This window comes from Bombyx mandarina, chromosome 16 (genome assembly GCF_030267445.1).
Source record: "Bombyx mandarina strain Sakado chromosome 16, ASM3026744v2".
NCBI classification, from domain to species: Eukaryota; Metazoa; Arthropoda; class Insecta; order Lepidoptera; family Bombycidae; genus Bombyx; species Bombyx mandarina.
The window spans coordinates 1,251,573-1,273,866 of record NC_143222.1 but is presented as its reverse complement, the minus strand read 5'-3'; the positions used below and the strand labels follow the sequence as shown (position 1 = coordinate 1,273,866).

Below are 22,294 nucleotides of genomic sequence, written 5' to 3'. Positions count from 1 at the left end.
GCATTATATAAAAAAAAAAGGATTATTAAGTTATTAGAGATCCTTCTTAAAATCATGGACACATTGTGTTGTGTGTTATACAATTTAGGAACAAAACTAGTGTGTGTTTAATTAAACTTCACATATATAGTTATTTGAAGAAATAATAGCTTCTGCTGTGAAGGTCATTGGCCTAGTGGCTGGAGTGATTCACAGTACAAAGAGATACGGTTTTTATTCCAAGTCGTAGGTAATATTTGTAAGGATGGACGTTTAGTTGAAGATTTATGGTTTTTTTTTTCTTTATCTATTCGCTGGTAGCCTAAGGGGCTATTTCAAACTTCGCTCGAACCCACAAGCTCAATCTGAGGGAATTTGCCAACACTAGCCCTAGCAAGAGCAGTGCCTCGCTGAATCTACCACCGGATCGGAAGACTTGTGCAAAGTAGAGTGTTACAGATATTGGCCCACTGAGTTTCTCGCCGGATCTTCTCAGTGTATCGCGTTTCCGATCCGGTGGTAGATTTTGCGAAGCACTGCTCTTGCCAGGCCCATGGCTAGGAACACTCCACTCAAAAAAAGCATTCGTGTTTCTCTCTCACTTACTGGAGCAACAACCGGCGCGTCACTATTTTAATTAATTATTGAAATCGATTTATGAGGAACTCGTATGACTTCGTTTTACATTTCATACGTAATCGTGTTTGTTTTAAATCCGGATCTATTTAAGGAGGATTTCGAAGGAGAACTATATCGTATAGGGCAGGGGTGAGCAACATATTTAATCAATAGGCCAATTGAAATTTTAATTTTTTTTTATTGCTTAAATGTGTGGACGAGCTCACAGCCCACCTGGTGTTAAGTGGTTACTGGAGCCCATAGACATCCACAACGTAAATGCGCCACCCACCTTGAGATAAAAGTTCTAAGGTCTCAGTATAGTTACAACGGCTGCCCCACCCTTCAATCCAAAACGCATTACTGCTTCACGGCAGAAATAGGCAGGGTGGTGGTACCCACCCGCGCGGACTCACGAGAGGTCCTACCACCAGTAATAAAATGTAGCACATATGTTAACTCTTATTAATAATTTACGATAAGTTGAAAAGTGTCGACCTGTAAACAGCAAGTTATAGTTGGAAGACTCACCGAAATAGCGCTAGTGTAGGAAGTGGAAACGATATGAACATAGCAGCTTTAAACAGAGTGAAGTGTGGTAGTTATGGCGCTGTTTTTAAATCTTTCCACTTGCTACTGTGGCGCCATCTTCATTGGTACTCCTTAGTTTTACCGTCCATAATTTCGTTAGGTAAACACGCGCGTTTGCATTCTATATTTGTATTACATAACTGTAGATGAAATATTTTTTTATTTCTATGTAAACATTGTACGATAATCGTGTGACGATTATTGCTTACGAGCGGTATGCGATTTATCGTCACAGAGTCTACGATATAATCACGTTATCTAAATGAGGCCGTCAGCGCAAAAGTGGCCTAAGCTTACTATATATAGTAAGCACGGAGACAATGAGGTCTGAATTTGCTTTTACACTGCCTCATAGGCGAAAACAAAACGCGCAAAAATAATACTGACAAAGCCATCTGTTATCTATGGGCGAAAATAGGTATAGGCCGGTTTTGCATCAAAATTTATTATGTTTTAAATAAATTGCAATATGTATAGTAGAACCACGAATATGAAAATATGTAGGATAGGCCACTTTTGTGCTGACGCCCTCAAATGTGATTTTAGTGTTTTATTAATTACAGCGTCGATGGTATGCGATTAAATCCTAGCTTGCGGTCGTTGGAAGTTAAAATTTAATAAAACAATCTACTTTTGTTTTTCTTGTTTGGTTATCTTGATTTATTCAGTAAAAGAGATGTGTAATTAATGTTTTTTTTTTTTTACGAAATTAAAATCTAGTGGTGTTTAATTAGTTCCGTATTTTCCCACCATTTTTTCGATCTTAACGTTTATTTTATTTAATAATATTTGTCCACGTCGTTCAGTGACGTATTATTTGTGAACGTAGAGTTATGACGTCATGACTTTTTATCTTACGAAACTAGAATTAGGCAAAGACAATAATTTAATTGCTATACTTAAATAATATTATGTATGAGGCGTCATCGACTGCATATATTGCGTCTATTTTTTCTCTATGTAAACATTTCATCATTAATTAATTCAAGCCCACTATTGAAGTTCCAAGGACTTTAAATAAAATAATGTATTATGAATGTAATGTCTGATGTCCGTATCAGTTAATTAAGGAATGTTTTTTTTTTTCTATGTTACATACCTAAGCATTATTGATTTTTAAATCTAAAAGAATATCGTATTGTATGATATTCTGTTATAGTTAAAATAACGAACACACTATTTGATCTAATAGACGCGTGCTCGATATATAAAGATCTAGATGATGAAAATAAAGATGAATCTAAGCTAAGAGTCAAACGAAATGACTGGTTATAATTCTTGTCATTTTAATAATCGAAGAACCAACATGGCGTCCCAGTTCCCTTAATGCGTGCTGTAATAATAATTTAGAACGCTGTAAATAGCAGTAAGGTTGTCTCGCTCGCTTTTATTGTATTATCAATGTACGGGAGCAGGACAAAATTTTGAAATGTCGATTTCTTTTTAACGCCTTACATTGTTATGTATTGAGAGATATAGAAAAAGTTCATATTTTCTAACACAAACAGCGAATATTATATCTTTCAATTTTTTATGTTCGTTAGATCTATATGGGAATCCTTGAATTGCATTAATGATTTATGTTAAAATTCCATATCAGAAAAAAATTCATTCTGAATTTAAAATGTTTATTAATTTTAGATGGATTGATAAAAACATTATAAGAATGTTGCCATTTTTTTGCTTAATAGGTACTACTAAAAGGTCGATATGTAAGTGCCGTAAGATATTCAGAACTGCATCACCCTGTATAGTGGTCGGCAATATTATATTGAGGGGTGAAAAGATATTTGGTTTAAGCGACATTTTTGCAACTCTACAGAAGAACCATTTCAAGTTAAAAAAATAGAGAAAATATAATGCTAAAAAACTTCAACTATTTGAACGGAATGAACTTAATTGAAGTTCAATTAGAAACATCGAATTATTGATGCTAATCTATATATATAAAAGAAAGTCGTGTTAGTTACACCATTTATAACTCAAGAACGGCTGAACTGATTTGGCTGAAAATTGGTGAGGAGGTAGCTTAGAACCAGGAGAAGGACATAGGATACTTTTTATCACATTCCCGTTGGACGTGACATAAAACGTGGTATAACAAAACGCAACTGATATGGATTAATAAAACGCAACTGACAGCTAAACGTTCTATGGTTAAATTTTGAAGTTGACCGGTTGATGTGTTTGAATCAAATCGTGTGGCGGAACAAAGCTCGCCGGGTCCACTAGTATCAAATAAAACTGACCTTTAGTTACAAAGATAAATGTCGCTTAAACCATGGATTCCCAAACGAGGCAACTTTTAGATTCTAATAAAGCGAGATTGTACATAAAAATATAGGCATGCAAAATGTTAAGCTCAATAATGTTATTCGTGTATAAACGGTGCTAAAAACTTGAATCTTATATTATATAAATATCGTTAATATATTTAAATTATTTTAGGGTTTAATTTGAAAATAAAAGGTGTTTTTAATCGATACTGTTTGTTGTAGTTTCATTTATTATTGTTCTAATTAATATCAAAAAAGGATTTTAAATGTCTTATATAATTGCCAATTGTGGTCGAATCTTCGAGAATATAGGAAACTTTTCGCGAAAAACAGCAGTAGTATCATCACTAAGTAGTTTTTTTATTTAATACTAGCTGACCCGGCAGACTTTGTAGTTCCTCAATCGATAAATAAAAGACCTAAGTTTTTGTATAAAATAAAATTCAAAACACACAAAAGGAATCCGTCCGACGGGGGACACATCAAAGGAAAAACAAAATTGTTATTTTTATTTAATTCCGAGTATTTTCATATTTATCTACCTTTTAAGCCTTCTCTGGACTTCCACAAATAATTCAAGACCAAAATTAGCCAAATCGGTCCAGCCGTTCTTGAGTTTTAGCGAGACTAACGAACAGCAATTCATCTATATCTATACTAATATTATAAAGAGGAAAGATTTGTTTGTTTGTTTGTTTGTTTCGAATAGGCTCCGAAACTACTGGACCGATTTGAAAAATTCTTTTTCCATTAGAAGCCGACATTGTCCCTGATGAACATAGGCTACTTTTTTTTTTTTTTTAATTATTTTTTTTTGGTTTCATGTGTGTTTTAATGTTTCCGAAGCGAAGCGAGGGCGGGTCGCTAGTTTTTATATATAGAGATTTCTGCCTAAACTGGCAGCCTTAGAGGGTTATTCCAGCGTCCAGAGCACTGAAACTTTAAGATACTTTAAGACAAATATTTTTTTATATGGAAACTAGCGACATCTTGTAGCAGATGCCCCTAAACTTATATGCTGTTAAAGTTAAGGCATTTAATTATTGTTTAATTAGACACGGAAAATAAAAAAAATAATAAATCATACAAGTCTTTATTTGTTGTAGAAAATTTACAAGGTCGTTTATTAAAAATAAAATATAGGATAGGTAATATGCTACTGCTATCTACAGGAGCAATGAGAAACTAATCGAAGCGAAGCCATCTAGTGGCCGACGCCCGTAAACATTTTTGTTGAGTACTTGAGTTGCTTATCTATGACTAAATTAAGTGTATTATCTATGTCAGCGACGTCGAACCAGTTGGTGAGCTCACGGGGCTCAAACCTGACGTTGCTAATACTGGCCCCAGCAAGAGCAGTGCTTCGCAGAATCTACCACCGGATCGGAAACGCGACCCACTGAGAAGATCCGGCGAGAAACTCAGAGGGCTTATCATGGCACATGCGAGCCGCTGTGTAACGATTTGGATCATTTTATAATTTGAAGGGCAACTCATAGCGCTCGTGAACATTGTAAAGGCATTTTATTCGCGCGCCTAATGGTGAGTACTGTGTAATGAACTCAGCGGCTCCTGGTACGATGGTCTGGTGGTGGATGACCTCCGCTCTCGTGGCGGGTGGTGCGACAACAGAAACGAGATATTGGAATCAAATTAAAGAATCTCGCAGACCACTCCGTATGGAATATTAATTACTAAAACCAAATTAACAGGTATAAAGAATTAAAACTATCCCGGTTTAAGGTGTGGGTACAGTTTTTAATTATGTCGATGTAAGGTAATAGTTCGATTGTGGTATATCGACTGTAGGACTCCTTCCTTTCTCTAAGCCTCGTGGTCAGCCGGCGGCAGACCCACGAGGAGAACAAATAGGGATGTGCGCGTTATACAGGTCGTTTTTTTAATGAGTATGGACAACGATGACTTCAACGCCGGCGCCCACTACAACTGCTGCTTTAAGACTCACAAGACGCTAGGTTTCGGAAAAGACTTAAAACCAGAGTGGTCGTGAGCAAATCCATGCATGCATCTAAGCAATGAAACTGTACTATCAGTGTTTAGAGAAATTTACATATTTCTTTTCTATGATTTTTGATTAATCATGAATTCATTTTAATCGTCCGTGAAAAAATGAGTGGAACTATTTCACTGGAGTGTAAACATTACTGGTGGTAGGAGCTCTTGTGAGTCCGCACGGATAGGTCCCACCACTCCGCTTATTTCTGCCGTAATGCGTTTCGGTTTGAAGGGCGGGGCAGCCGTTGTAACCATACTTATATCTCAAGGTGGGTGGTCCATTTACGTTGTAGATGTCTATGGGCTCCAGTAACCGATTAACACAAGGTGGGCTGTGAGCTCGTTTACCCATATAAGCAATAAAAAAAAACATTGGCAGATGGCCTTAAAGCCTTGTTAAGACAGTGAAGCGTTGGCTCACCTATGAAACTCAATAATGAATACTCCAAACTTATTCAAAATATTCAAAACTTCATATTAGGTTCCTAGCATTCGGAAAAAAGACGGAAAAACTGTGTACTTCTCTAAAATTGCATTTATTAACTTCGCGTTGATTTAGCATTGAAACAATGTAGTTAATATTATATAATTACATATAGTTTTTGGTAACATAACAACACAGAATCACATAGAAAAAAATCGTTAAAACACATACAATTTGAGTTACCTACTTATAAATAAAAAATGTTAAGATGCGAAATAAAAATAATAAAAACAGAGAATTGATTGAAATGGTGTTATTTTTATTCGTAAATCAGACTACGGCTATAATGAACGATATAGAACGTTCTAATAAAATTATCCTACCCACCATTTGTGGTTAATCAAAATACATCATAATCATTTCATTCATACCATTCAAATCACCAACTTTTACCTACAAAATGATTTTTTACAAATTTTTGAGTAGATAAATAAAAGAAGAGGTCACATTAAGATTGTCTATCTGCTAAAGATAAATTCTACAAAAATATACGTAATAAAAACACTCTTTCAGTAATAACGAAGGATTTACAATAATGTTCCTAACGACCTATAAAACTTTACAATTTCGAATTTCACTTAACATGTTACGAATACTTTTTTCTTTATTATAGTATAGTTTTAACGGCCGTCTGGTGTAGTGGTAAGTGACATGGTCACTACACAAGGGGGTCGCGGGTTCGAATCCCGCCAAGGGAAGATATTTGTATGATAAATATAAAAGACTTTTCCAGGGCTATGGATGAATATTAAATATGTGTATCTGGTACCTGTAACACAAGTTCTTTACGAACTTATCACAGGACCAGTTAACGTGGCGTGATTGTTAGTAAATATTTATTTATTTATTTATTTAATTGGTTTAAAGCAAGGTCACTGGATGTAGCAAAAACGACTGATTAAAAAATTGTAGTTAAAATAAGTTACTTTACTTAACCACATGCACAAAGTAACTTCTAATAATCAACAATGTGACAAGTGCACTCCTTTATTGAAACAAAAGCGTATAAAACACACACAGCTTACACTACAATGTTACAGATCAAACTGTAGGATTTTTTTAAATTTATTTATATATCGAAGTATTGCGAATATTATTGTAATACTAAGGAATCAAAGTGGGAATGTATGACTACGACTGATCACACAAATGTTAATAAACCTTAATTCAATTTCATTAGCTATTTAAAATTTGGTGACAATTTTGTATTTTCGTTTGACTAAGTGCGAGTTTCCATTATTCCACAGGTTTTTTTTAATCATAAAACTTTGCGACACTTTATGGACATTTAATTAATTAATTAAATAAAAATCGTTTATTACGGAAAACAGATGTGTAGGTACATAGAATTATTGATATATTGTTAAAATTACCATTTAAATATAATTAATTAAACCAAACGAGATTTGATTGAAATGAATAAAAATAATTGTGAGTCTACATACAAATTAAAATAGAATTTTACGGTCATTTTATGTATAGTCTATTTAGGTTAGGATCCGGAGTGCCCAACATGTAACCGGATCTAATGTATAATAATAAATGAAACAGGTTTTGATTACAATGGCATTTCAGTTGGCAAAAGTGATTTAATCTAAAGCGAAAAAACAGCCGCATGATTTTTTTAGGTTAGGCGTATATTTTTTATGGTCCTATATTATAATATTTTTTTATTTAAAGGCCTAGAGTTAGAGGTCCCTAACGATGGTCGGACCAAATAGCGGAGGAACTGTAAATATCTGTCAGCGACGCACTCCATCAAGCTACAGTGTGCTTAGTGCGAGTTTTTTGACGTTCTCGATAGCGTAAAAGTTAGCTCATATTTGTATGGAATGGGATCGTTTGCGTGCGTTTGCCGCTAGGGGCGCTGTTCCAATTGCATACAAAATTGGGTTAACTTTTACGATATGGAGAACATTAAGAAACTCTCACTAAGCACACAGAACGAGATCGATGGAGACAGCTAGTTGACGGAATCAAACGGAGTCACGATCCGCATTGCTGCAATGAGGGACCGATTCAAGAGAGAGAGAGAGAGATATATTAATATTTTTAACACTCAAAGACATCTTTATACTTACGTTTTATGTTAACGTTGTATTGAAATACTTTTGCTGGAACTTAATAATCTTCTAACGTGCGCTAATTTTTAGTGACGAATTTTTTTATGTATTTTTTCAACATTTTCAAAGATACAGATATTTTCCTAAACGTGTCACTAAATATATTTTAAAACGAATCTGCCAAAGGATTTGGCATTATTATACACTCATAGAGAAAGGTGAGGGGTAGGGCATATCTTAAATTATACATTAGCTATAAAAATATAATATGGAATATTTCAAAGAAACGTTCGTAGTATGAAACTTTCAATAATTATTTTTACATAATAACATTTTTACATAAAGATTATGATAAATATCAACTACTAGCTGACCCGGCAGACTTCGTAGTGCCTCAATCGATAAATAAAAGACCTAAACATTTGTATAAAATAAACTTAAAACAAACAAAAGGAATCCGTCCGACGGGGGACACATCAAAGGAAAAACAAAGTTGTTATTTTTATTTAATTTCAAGCATTTTCATATTTATCTCCCTTTTAAACCTTCTCTGGACTTCCACAAATAAGTCAAGACCAAATTACCCAAATCCGTGTCCAGCCGTTCTCGTGTTTTGGCGAGACTAACGAACAGCAATTCATTTTTATATATATAAGATTAGGAAAATATTAGTAAAACCATCTCGTTAATACTACATACACATTTACTAATTAATTCTCGTTCCGTGCGTTTCATAACCCTGCTTTTCTTAATACTAGATCGCATTCATTAAAAATAGACGAGACGAATTTAAATGGATACATTATCAGCAAGATTTTACATAATACATATTGTAAGTAAATAAATATAACACAATGTGTACAATATAACGTATTCATTTTGGTACTATAGAAAATGATATCATATGATTATGTACACAGCGTTATAATAAATACAGTATATAACCTTATAACACGGTATTCTTATAACGCATTTTCATATTACGCGATTTCAGTCCCTCGTATAACACGGGTACGCTCCCATATAACGCGGGGATTTCACACGTTATATTTCTGTACTGTGAAATTTATATTTTGTACCGTTCATAATTAATTTCGTGTACCTCTGCACATTGTGTCAATTGTGTTGTTATAAAATAAAATATAATTAATTAATTATTTATATTTTATGATATTTGTAGTTGTACATAACGCGTTATATGGGGTCTTGCCATCGCGTTATACGAGTATACTCCTTACAACACGTTTCCTATAACGCGGTACCAATATACCATGTTATAGGGGGAATTACTGTATTTTTTCAAAAATCAGATTGACGCGTACTATTTTACCCTTTTTATAACATAATGCTTAGCTTCTCTTGAAATGATTAAAACTTTCCTAATGCAAGACTTCGTGGTCTGCAAAACAGTAAGCGCCAACTATCCTAAAGCATTCACTCTAATTATCATAATATCAGTTTTTCCTACAAATATGTCAGAGAAATCTTCTTAGCTACGCACACAAGAATATTTACATAGCGTAATACTACACAGAGTCATTGATTTAAACGAAAAACAATATTGCACAGTAGCATTGCTCAAAATAATGTTAAAATAATTACATCTATATGGCTTTCTCGTTAATGCATACAGATACATATTGATTCTCATCACAGAGTTTATTTATTCGAATGCTTCTTAGTAATATCTTTCAGTTGTTTTCTTATTTATTTATTGAGAGAGGTCATAACTAATGTGACCATACGTCCCGATTTGGGCGGGACAGTCACGCTTTCGGGCATTCTGTTCCGCAATCCCCAGTTGGGTCGACATAGTTCCGCTTTTGCAAACAGACCATACGATAAATTTCTTTTTCAATTCAACATAGAGCTAAAAGTGTTTAAATGGGTTAATTTAACAAGAGAGGTATACAGACTATCACAAGAGTACAAACTATTTTGTGTTTAGTGCTTTGATTCTTTTGTGTTATTCTATCTTCGAAAAGAAAATACTTGTAAAACACTAAATACTTTTTATCATTATATAATTACGCAATATCCCGCTTTGACAAAAAAAAATATGGTCACGTTAGTCAAAACTCACCCGGTGTTACGTGTATCAGATATAGACACGTTAAAACATGAGGTCAAGTTTCAATTATGTAATGAGAGCCCGAGACTTGAAGTCTATTGTCTATATTGTTCTTTTTTTTGTTTCCTACCTAAGCTGGTATATTCCAGCGTAACCGTAACTAGCAGGTGAGCTCACGGGGCTCAAACCTGACGACGATGCTAACACGAACCCTAGCAAGAGTCGTGCTTCGCAGAATCTACCACCGGATCGGAATCGCGACCCACTGAGAAGATCCGGCGAGAAACTCAGTGGGCTGTGTCTGAGAGTTAATTTACTCGTCGAGCCCTTCGTCGCAAGCGACGGGTTCGACGAGAACGGTGACCGGTATTTATATTGTGACGGAAATAGTGTGTTTGGGGGTTTGTAGCGTTGTGGCCTAAAGGATAAGACGTCCGGTGCATGCGTATCTAGCGATGCAATGGTATTCCAATCCCGCAGGCGGGTACCAATTTTTCCTATTAAATACGTACTTAACAAATGTTCACGATTGACTTCCACGGTGAAGGAATAATATCGTGTAATAAAAATTAAACCCGCATTATAATTTGCGAATTACTCGTGGTAGGACGTCTTGTGAGTCCGCGCGGGTAGGTACCACCAGCCTGCTTATTTCTGGCGTGAAGCAGTAATGAGTTTCGGTTTGAAGGGCGGGGCAGCTGTTGTGCTGTTAGAAGTGAGACCCTTACAACTCATGTCTCAAGGTGGATGGCGGCATTTACGTCTACAATGTTTATCGGCTCCGGAAACCACTTAACATCAGTTGGGCCGTGAGCTCGCCCAACCATCTAAGCAATAAAAACATTAAAAAAAGAGTTCTAAGGTCTCTGTATAGTTACAACGGCTGCCCCACCCTTCAAACCGAAGGCTCTCGGTGTATGTATGAATTATTTATAACTTGTACCTAATAAATGTTCTGAAACAAGACACGTCTATTGATTTTGCAACATTTTGCTATGCTGCATTTTGACAAATAATAAACATTTAAAGAATTTAGCTAAATCTAAATAATGAATAAATTAGCAAAGAAAAATAACTCACAATTTTATGTTCAAAACAATTAACTTACAATTTTATGTTCCCACCAAAAAGTTGACGTTTTCGACTGTGACATAATTTAACAACAACTAACTTATTATTTAAACCCAGTTTGATTGTTGTAACAAAATTATTACATTAGTTTTAATTAGCCAAAATTCTTATGCGAAGATTTCATTGTTACGATAATTAATTTACTTTCATAAATATTAATAAGGCTGAATAGTCTTTAATGCCTTAATCTTTACTAATAAAGCAAAAGCACCGTTTTTTTTTTCAATTCTTAACATACATACGCATGTATGTAAAATATTATATGAACATGTACATTTTTTGTAGAACATCATCACAATGCAATATGCTTTCAAATTCATCGGATCCTACCGACAGTTTTCTGTAATGAGCACAAGAAACACACATACGAAATGTAGTATACATACCTAGACGAAGAATATGAACATACTGGTGGTAGGACCTCTTGTGAGTCCGCAGTCCTGTGTGTTTCGGTTTGAAGGGTGGGGCAGCCGTTGTAACTATACTGACACCTTAGATGTTATATCTCAAGGTGGGTGGCGCATTTACGTTGTAGATGTCTATGGGCTCCAGTAACCACTTAACACCAGGTGGGCTGTGAGATCATCCACTCAACTAAGCAAAAAAAAAACCAACTTATTATCGTATACCAGAAGTGCCCGCGACTTCGCGTGGAATTTAACAAAATTGAAGCCGCTTATGTTACTCCTTAATACATCAGCTATGTGCCGATATCTGCCAACCATTTTAGTTAGTTTTAACACCATGCCGTCCCGAGTTTCAGTTTGAAGGATGAGACAACCGTTGTACTATACAGTTGAGACTACGGCCTCAGCCTCAAGGCATTTCGTGAAGTCTGTAGGCTCCGGTAAGAACTATACACCAGATAAGCCGTGTAGTTTGTTTATCGTTATTACTATTTACCGAATAATAAAAAAAAGTTTTTTTTTCTTTTTTTTTAATACAAACATTATAATAAAATAATCTCAGAAATAAAAATGCAAAATTCATTATTTTAATGAACAAATCATAAGTTGTTTAGAAAATAAAATCGTATAATAAAACATAATACTGACACGTATTGTATATATGAGGCCGTCAGCGCAAAAGTGGCCTAAGCTTACCATAGTTATTATGGAGAAATGAGGTTTAAGTTTTCATGAATTTAAATTTGAGTAGGCAAAAAAAACAATACGCCCAAAAATAATTTACAAAGCCATCTGTTGTCTATGGGTAAAACTATGGATAGGCCGGTCTTCCATCAAATTTATGATATTTTAAATAAATTGGAATATACATAATTATAAAGATGATTATGAAAAATTGTGGATTAGGCCACTTTTGCGCTGAGAGCTTCATATATAGTGTGGCAAATTCACAAAATTTAGAAAGTATACAATTTAAATACAACAATTTTTTTTTAAATAATTAAAGCTACTTTTACGGTTTTTGATCTCGCGTTTGTTACTTTCATAGAATTATTTCCAGTGTATCGAATAGTTTACAGTTTTCGTGATAGAAGTAGTCTCTCTAGGGCTAGTGTTAGCAAATTCTTTCAGGAGGATGAGCCCGTGAGTTAACCTACCCGTCTGGGCGTAGCTAAAACAGTCCCTTAGGCTACCAGGGAATCAATAGAGAAAACAAACAGTAAAAGTAGTTTTAATTATTTCCATTACTCGGAAAAATCTGTGATTGAATTTCAAAGTGTGTTTTCATTGGGTACTCTCTTTTTTTTAAATTATTATTATTGTATTCCATCTTCGAGCCGATGAATTGCCAATGTTATGTACGCCATTATTGTCACATGCATCAGGCCATAAATTAAATAGTTTAAGTTATTTTCAATGTTAAATGTTTATGCTACAGCCACTGCCACACAGTACTTAAAAAAACCGAAGAAGAAAAATATAATTTTCATTTAATTTTTTATTTTTTTTTATTGCCCTTGTAGGCAGACGAGCATACGGCCCACCTGATGGTGAGTGGTTACCGTCGCCCATGGACTTCAGCAATGCCAGGGGCAGAGCCAAGCCGCTGCCTACACTATAACTTTCAACTATACCAAATTAAATACATATCACGTACACACTCGCATTAACTAAAATTATTTAATCTCACTCAAAGCTTCTTATAGCGACTCAAACACGTCGTGGATGCAAGAATTACCTATCAAGTATATACATACAAACGTATGTATATAAACATATGGTAAAGTGTGTATGCTGGTTAGAAATCCAAGAGTTATCTGCTAACAAGTTCTTCATTGAATTACTCAAGCATTTCCGTTTTAAAACTATTTAAGTATGAGCGCGGACCTACAACATTCGACTTTAGGGTGAAGGCGTTATGACAAAAAATAGGCAGTCCATTTTGTAGGCATGACATCCAATGCTTACATATTTGATCAACCAACGCTTTAAGCCGCCGTGTTACCACTGTTTCCAACCCAACCTAGATTTACTAACATTTTAAATATAAGCGTGCTACTAACAAGTCTATGTAATTTCTATGTTCTGAAATTAAAACTTATTTTTATTATTTTATCATCGAGACTCGAAACTCTTGCTTCAAGGAGGATGTCATCATTGTCCTCTGTCTCTCTAGACGTCAACAAAATAAACTTAGAGCTTTATCAAATTCATATTTCAAAAACCTGTCAACTATTACGAATTTATTCCCGCGGTACAGGTCGCCGACCCCACGCCTCTATTGATATTTTATTAATATTTATTTTGTTAATATTTAATGGGTTTTTTTGCTTAGACGGGTGGCCGAGCTCACAGCCCATCTGGTGTTAAGTGGTTACTGGAGCCCATAGACATCTACAACGTAAATGCCGTCACCCACCTTGAGATATGAGTTCTAAGTTCTCAGTATAGTTACAACGGCTGCCCCACTCTTCAAACCGAAACGCATTACTAGAAATAGGCGAGGTGGTGGTACCTACCCGTGCGGACTCACAAGAGGTCCCATCACCAGTAATAAGTGATTTAGTACTTTTACGATTTTTAATCTCGCGTTTTTGCGGTCTTAGCTACTTATAGCCTACTCGAATACTGGAAAGTGTTCGTAACGTGGACATAATACAATGACCATAGAAAAAAAAACGTGAGATTTAACTAACTGTAAAACTTCTTTTAAATGTGTTTACGACTCGTGAACATTGAAGAAATTACAACGTTAATGTTACCAATTAGTTTCGCTACCAATCGTGTTTGGATATGTACCGAGTTGATACAGTATTTTACGGACTCTACTGATAAATTCATAGCAATCACTGTATCTGTTTTTCTATTAACTGCAATAAAATATATTAAACAACCCGAACTTATTCTTAGAAAAGCTTTCAAAAAATATAAAATATATATCGTTGTCCACAAAAAAATATTCAATATGATTTTCGCTTAGGAAAAGGTTTTATTTAAGTGTCATAAATTCATTTCAGTCAAGCCATTTTCATGCCATACGCTGTATGGCAATCATTTTATGTATGTGTTAAGGAGGATAGAAGTAAAGAGCAACCAATTTAGTGTATTAAAGTGTCAGTTGAAAGGGACTCGCAGAAAGATGGCGCCACAGTAGAAAGTGGAAAGATTTTAAAAACAGCGCCATAAACTATTGAGGATTTTTTTTTATTGCTTAAGATGGGTGGACGAGCTTACAGCCCACCTGGTGTTAAGTGGTTACTGGAGCCCATAGACATATACAACGTAAATCCGCCAAACACAGTTCCTGTGAAATCACAATAAAAATATTGCAAACAAGCCATTGAACAAATACACTTATTTAAATTTTATTTTATTTAATTTTATTATACTTATTTAATTTTATTACTATTATTTCTCGATATCAAAAGCATAAAAGGCCAGACATATTTAAAAAATTTTTTTTTTTGGTATTATGGGATATTAAATTAATACTGAAAGAAACACTTCCAACGTAAATAGTAATAAAAATAAATAGTTGAAATTTTAAAATACTTCATATTTTTTGACTACACAAATCAGGAAAAATATAAAAAATTTCAACCCTGTTTAAAACTGCTATATTCATATCATTTCCATTTCCTACACTAGCGCCATTTCGGTGAGTCTTCCAACAATAACTTGCTGTTTACAGAGCGACACTTTTTCAACTAGCCCCCTATACAAGATGGTGCTCCCTATTTCTACCCTCCATATTAGATGTCCAATATTTAATCTCAAACAATAAAAATGAGAACTGAAGTTCGTTACTTATCATTTATCTATTACCGCCAACATTTTTGTTGTTATTATAATATTATTGTGTATTTTGTAATAAATTGGTTTTCACAATTTATAACGTAATAATACCGTAGAAATTTATCAGAACATCAAGTATTCAGTGATAATTTCCTGTGGCATTTTAATTGTAATAAATAATATTAACTTTATAGGTCATTGATAAATAAAAAAAGCATGTAAAAATCTAATTTAATGACTTTTGGACCAGTCATGACAGCTTCGATTTCATAATTTTAAGGCTGGAAAGTTAAGGCTGTTTGTTTAATATTTCCCTTATCTTAAAAAAACTAAGCTGCACAGCCAGTATTGATGTCAGAGCTCAGATTTGGCTGTCTGTTCGCGTTTTGTGGAAAACCATCCACGTGCGAATTATATAGGACTTTCAATGTAGATTCATTAACTTATAAGAATATTCCCTCGAATGTAGCGTGACAACTAAGTAATAAGAAAGAAACATAATTTTTCTTCCTTTTTTTCAATATGGCAATTGATGAATGATGTCTAATGAATAATATGAATGACGAGTAATTTAAATTTAAAAATATTATATTGAATTTGGAATTGATTATTCGCTAATAATTTAAACGTAAAAGATATTATCTAAAACAGAAAAATAAGTTCAATTTCCAGCGGCCCATGAGACAATTATATTAAAACGATATCTTAAAAATAAGAAAATTAACAAATCATAAATAATAAACAATTCATCTATTATGTACCTATATCACGAGGTCAATTGTTTTAAAAATGTTAAATAAAAAATAAAAACTTAAAAAATTAAAGCAAAAAATACTGCTCCATGTCACCTAAGACTAAAATTATTTATTTACATACCTAATATTAAATTAGCTTAAAAATAACAATTAATAGCAGCATTTGTTAAATTCTTTACTAAAAATATCTTAGCTTGTAGAACTAAAATAATTTTATCTGTATGCGGTTTAATTCCCGCTTTTTTCTAAATTAGTTGCCATTTGTTTTTAAATTTCGACCAATGAGGTCGCACTGCACTTGCCCACAGATAATCACAAGTCTTTGATCGCGTCCCACAGAAACATTAGTCTGTGGTATAACGCGATATGAATCATGTTCTACAATTGGTACGCCGGTCTGGGCTGGTGATTGTCCTCGGAGTCTGGCTGGTGGATGAGGGGCGGCGACAGAGGATCCTCGCTTGACGTTATGGTTGTCGATGGAGGCACGCCTGTTCATAGATTTCTATATTATTCTCGTTATACTGGTGGTAGGACCTCTTGTGAGTCCGCGCGGGTAGGCACCAACACCCTGCCTATTTCTGCCGTGAAGCAGTAATGCGTTTCGGTGTGAAGGGCGGGGCAGCCGTTGTAACTATACTTGAGACCTTAGAACTTATATCTCAAGGTGGGTGGCGCATTTACGTTGTAGATATCTATGGGCTCCAGTAACCACTTAACACCAGGTGGGCTGTGAGCTCGTCTACCCATCTAAGCAATAAAAAAAATCACATAATTGAATATAGTGGATAAAGGGGTTAAGTACCATTTTTAAGATTTTTGAGTTTTTTTTACATTGAATGAAGGTATTATGTGCCTTTTTTTCCTACCTATGCTGATAGCCTTGAGAGGCTATTTCAGTATATCCTTGACGTGTAGGTGAGCTCACGGGGCTCAAACCGGAGTGTTGCTAACACTGGCCCTAACAAGAGCCGTGCTTCGCAGAATCTACCACCGGATCGGAAACGCGACCCACTGAGAAGATCCGGCGAGAAACTCAGTGGGCTGTGTCTGTGGGGAACTTTTACCGACATCATTATTACGCTGCTTCATTCGGCTTATGATTCAAGCGATAGCCTACCCTCATTTTCGTCTTCTTCGGCCAGCCACTTCTGAATCTCCGACTGATACATCCTCCGCTGCAGGACCTCTTTTGTACGAGGTCTCGAACCTATAAAGGTAACCTCGACCTGGAATTTTAAAAAAAAGCTATGAGTTTTCACTAATAAGGCTTGACGCTAAAAGCATTGAGAAGTAGTCATCGTCGCTCAAGAGCCTTGGCTGCTGCCTATTGGAAAGGTGCTCACTGAACACGGCAACGTGAGCGCCTGTGAGCACTCGTGACACTTAACAAATACACACTGCAATAGAACAACAGATAAAATAGTTAAAATAATAAAGTTTGCTCTATTTTTTGTGGAAGTTTAATTATTATCATAATTTTTTTTCTGTTTATTTATTTAGCTGTTCTCATAGTAAGTGCCTGGTCACATACTGTAATGATGTTAGTAGTATTAGTTACTCTATAGGTTCTGAACATCTTGTGGGATTTTATTGTACAGACGCACAGACAAACACCCGAATGAATTTCGTATCTTATGTAACTTTTTTTTTCCCTACCTAAGCTGATAGCCTTGAGAGGCTATTTCAGCGTAACCGTGGCTAGTAGGTGAGCTCACGGGGCTCAAACCTGGTGACGTTGCTAACACGAACCCTAGCAAGAGCCGTGCTTCGCAGAATCTACCACCGGATCGGAAACGCGACCCACTGAGAAGATCCGGCGAGAAACTCAGTGGGCTGTGTCTGAGAGTTAATTTACTCGAACGGTGACCGGTGCTTGAAGTACCTAAAAGCACCGTTAGGGGATCGGGAGGATCCGAGATGACGTGTTTTGGGCGACGTCGACTGCTTTCCATTCTGTCCGCAGGATCGGGAATGTTATCGAACATAAAAGTGTATATACGTACGCCGGGGGGCAGGTGTTGGCGCAGAGTGTCAGCCAGGGTACCGGCAGCGCCGAGTCTCTGGGCTTCCTCCCAGCTCGTGTGCACCTCCTCGTGCAGGAGTTTCTCCTCTGATAATAAATAAACAAACCGTAATGGAACTGTGAACGAGTTCACCAAACGAACCAATAAAATAATAAATTAAGTATAATAGTTTAAAAAAACTAACAAAATATGTACGCTTTCATAGAAAATCTAACTAAAAAATAGAAAATAAAATTTAAATTAAAAATGATTTTAATGTAAAAAAAAGCGTGGGGTGCATGGTATCAGTAGTTATAAATATTTTATGAACAGATACGAGTAGAAGGGTTATTTTGATAATATCCTGAAAAGCACCGCAAGCTTTTTTTCAAAATACAAAATACGATAAAATAATTTTTTTACACTATTTTTAATTCAAATTTATTAAAATTTACTTTGTATTTTTTAGTTGGATTTTCTATAAAAGCGTATTTTGTTAGTTTTTTTAAACTATTATTTATTTTTCATTTTTTAGTTGAATTTAAATTTTTTCAATATGTTTTTTTTTATTTTTTTTAATGTTGAATTGTCATCGGTTCTTAATAAGTATACCAAATTTCGAGTTAATCCGACGTTTTGAAGGGGGTCAAAATCATGTTCAAAGATTCCGTTACATACTAACATACATCTGAAGCTAATAAAAGCGTATTAAAAAGGGCTTAAACGTAAGTATCGTTGCGTTATCCAAAACATGTGGTCAATTATGATTACTGATGTCACTCACGAAAGTGATCAGAGTGGCTTGTGGAGCAGCAATGCGATAAGCAGAAAACAGACCGCCGGTCGCCGAAACCCAAGAGAATGCTCGGAGAGGAATTACTGGTGGTAGGACCTCTTGTGAGTCCGCAGGGGTAGGTACCACCACCCCGCCAATTTCTGCCGTGAAGCAGTAATGCGTTTCGGTTTGAAGGGTGGGGCAGCCGTTGTAACTATACTGAGACCATCTCAAGGTGGGTGGCGCATTTACGGTTGTAGATGTCTATGGGCTCCAGTAACCACTTAACACCAGGTGGGCTGTGAGCTCGTCCACCCATTTAGGCAATAAAAAAGAGAAAAAAAAGAAAAGAATTCTCACCGTCTCTCTTAGTTGTGCTCCTCTTGTACTGTATCCTGAATCGGAATGCCTCCAGTACGCTCGCCACCACGATGGTCAACACCACCATCGTGAATAGGTAGAACACCTGAAACCGTCCTTACTAAGTAACCTATCAGCACGCGACTAGCGACATCGTGTAATAAAAATGAAACCCGCAAAATTATAATTTGCGTAATTACTGGTGATAGGACCTCTTGTGAGTCCGCACGGGTAGGTACCACCACCCCGCCTATTTCTGTTGTGAAGCAGTAATGCGTTTCGGTTTGAAGGGTGGGGCAGCCGTTTTAACTATACTTGAGACCTTAGAACTTATATCTCAAGGTGGATGGCGCGTTCACGTTGTGGATGTCTATGGGCTCCAGTAACCACTTGACACCAGGTGGGCTCGTCCACCCATCTAAGCAATAAAAAATAAATAAATAAAAAACATCTGTCGAACGCAATGGATGAATAAATGGACATCTAACAGATGAAAGATTATACCTACATCACGTAATGTAATCTATATATAAATTACGTGTCACGTTGTTTGTCCGCGATGAACACATAAACTACTGAACCGAATTTAACTTCTTCTTTTTTTTAAATATGTGTTTGTTCCAAGTTAGGCTATAGGATGGTTTTTATTTTGATTAATGGTCGCAATAAAGCTATGCGGGCATTCAAGGCCTTCTGAGTAAAGCATTTACCGATCAAGTTTTAAACAAACAGACCGATTACATTGTAATTGAGCCTCAAGGGTTCGGATACCTGTACTTACCATAAAATATATTCTGGTGAACTGCCCCGCGACACTGGCATACGCGTTCATCAATATAAACCAGTTATTGACAACTGTCAGTTCGAAGAGCGTGACTCCACTGGTGACGAGGTTCTCGAAGTTGTTCAGGTAATAATAGCCGAGGGCGGTCGAGCTATTGGACGAGTACTTGTAGAAGTCTTCCACCGTTGTGTTCCTGAGGGTAGGCAGATATATCATTGAAACCAAAGGGTGCTTGCATGGGTACTTAACTGAGTTAAACGAAGGTGTTTCTTTGTACAATTAAAACCACTTTCACTTTATATGGCGTCGAAGTTTTGAAAAACACTAGTCAACCGCGACCCCGAAATCTGTAAAGCATTCTTAATGCCGGAAATAATATCAAAATCAGTTTCAATTTCGTTTACGATTTGTGAAAACCAAAGGGAGTAAAAGACGTCTTTTTTATTGCGAGGATAATTAAGAGAGCTCACAAATCTTCTAGTGTGACATTAAAACGTCAGTTCCAACACCCACCCTCAAGACATGGGGTCATAGTGGCGGGGTGGTGGTACTTACCCGTGTGGGCTTTTGATACGTCCTGCTACCAGTAAAGTTAAGCAATCCAAGTACACTAACACTTCGAGACTGATGCTACCATTCTCTGGTGAATCCCTTAGTCGTCTCATAAGAACCGCGGTAAGAGAAGGAGTGGCTATTCTAGGCCTACACCCAACGTATGTAATGGTCATAATTTTCACTCACACACAACAGTTCTTTAGTTGATAAGAAGCGAAGAGCTCCATCCCGATGATCGAGAAGAAGTAGTACATGACCAGCATCACGCAGCCAGCCGATGACATCAGGGGAGACAGGAGCACTAGAGTTCCGAAGACATCACGGTACCGCTTCTTCAGCTTGTAGAGACGCATTAACCTGCGTTAAATGGATGGTATTTTGTGTTAGCCCTGGATTTTTAGGTACAGGTTTGAGATGGGCGGTAACGCCCCTACCTCATCCGGGTTCTGACCTCGGAGGGGATCGGACGCTTGAGCGAAGAGTGCAGGTTTGAGATGGGCCAAAAGTACTGTGACTGCTCAGATGTTCTGGTGGTAATTTACGGTACCTTTCGTAAATTGCTAGGGGGTACTACCTAGCTACACTACTACTGATGACTTGTACTAATGGGGGAAAGGTTTGAAGGTTGGAACGTTCGTTATCCAATTAAGATTTCGAGATGATGTGTTAAGGTTGTCGGTTACAATTGACTTGTGTTATTAATGGATTTTTATGGCCTAATCCAGGACGGATCGGCAAGGTCCGTCAGGAAGGAACGGTTTGATAATTACTGTTCGAGCGTCCCTGATAGAAGCCCAAGGGCAGCTGCTTGACCCTTAATTTCCAACAATATAGAGTGTAGGTCAAAAGGATCCGAGAGGATAAAACTAAGACGTCGATAATGGTTGCTATGTGAACCGGGTTAAGGGCCACGATACCTTATCGTGTTGAACTGCAGATTCAAAGTAACTGTTAACGGGCTCTGATAGCCACTTTATTCTAGGCAATCTATTCTTCAGTCCATCTAAAGCGAAATAAAAAGCGGTTCTCACCTGAGAGGCCTAAATATGACAACGATGAATAGCCCAGGAGCGATCGACAACAACACCGCACCCATCAATGCTAATAACGTAACACTGAGATCGAAGACATTCCAGCCGCTCTCCAAGTACGCGGCGAGTCCGGAAGCCATCATCCGCAGGGCCGCTTCGATCAGGAACACTGGAAACGAAAAATTTGTAACTATACTGAGACCTTCGAACTCATATCTCAAGGTAGGCAGTGGCATTTACGTTGTAGATGTCTATGGGCTCCAGTAACCACTTAAAACCAGGTGGGCCGTGAGCTCGTCCGGCCATGTAAGCAAATGGCTGCCATTTCAACTTGTTTCTCTTACTGCAAGACTTAATAGCTTTTTAAATAGTTTTGAAATAGATAAATTGGTCTATAAAATGATGATTCAAGTGGTGGCTGTTTTGAAGTTCTACTTAATAGTTTCTGCAGCATTCCACGTCAATTTTAACTCGTTACAGAGTATAAATAGTATAATCAAGAGTTTTGAATGTCCTACTAATGGATAAGGTCTTTTTAAATCATAGTGTAGTAGTGACTAGATGATGACCGAGCTGGTTTTTTTTTTTGATAATGCC

At 36.3% G+C, this 22,294-nt stretch overlaps 1 protein-coding gene across 3 annotated transcripts in view; it reads right to left on the bottom strand.

The window, feature by feature from the left end:
* Positions 1-6,000: 6,000 nt before the first annotated feature.
* Positions 6,001-22,294, bottom strand: part of LOC114243911 (two pore calcium channel protein 1) — a 40,531-nt gene continuing 24,237 nt past the window's right edge. For all 3 annotated transcript variants that reach the window (XM_028175564.2, XM_089733829.1, XM_089733828.1), the window contains exons 11-17: positions 21,698-21,866; positions 20,853-21,023; positions 20,109-20,304; positions 19,328-19,433; positions 18,193-18,299; positions 17,307-17,415; positions 6,001-16,677 (exon numbers count right to left, since the gene is read on the bottom strand). In XM_028175564.2, the coding sequence (XP_028031365.2) occupies positions 16,565-16,677; positions 17,307-17,415; positions 18,193-18,299; positions 19,328-19,433; positions 20,109-20,304; positions 20,853-21,023; positions 21,698-21,866 (971 nt within the window). In that variant the 3' untranslated portion in view covers positions 6,001-16,564. The remainder of the gene's footprint in view (positions 16,678-17,306; positions 17,416-18,192; positions 18,300-19,327; positions 19,434-20,108; positions 20,305-20,852; positions 21,024-21,697; positions 21,867-22,294) is intronic.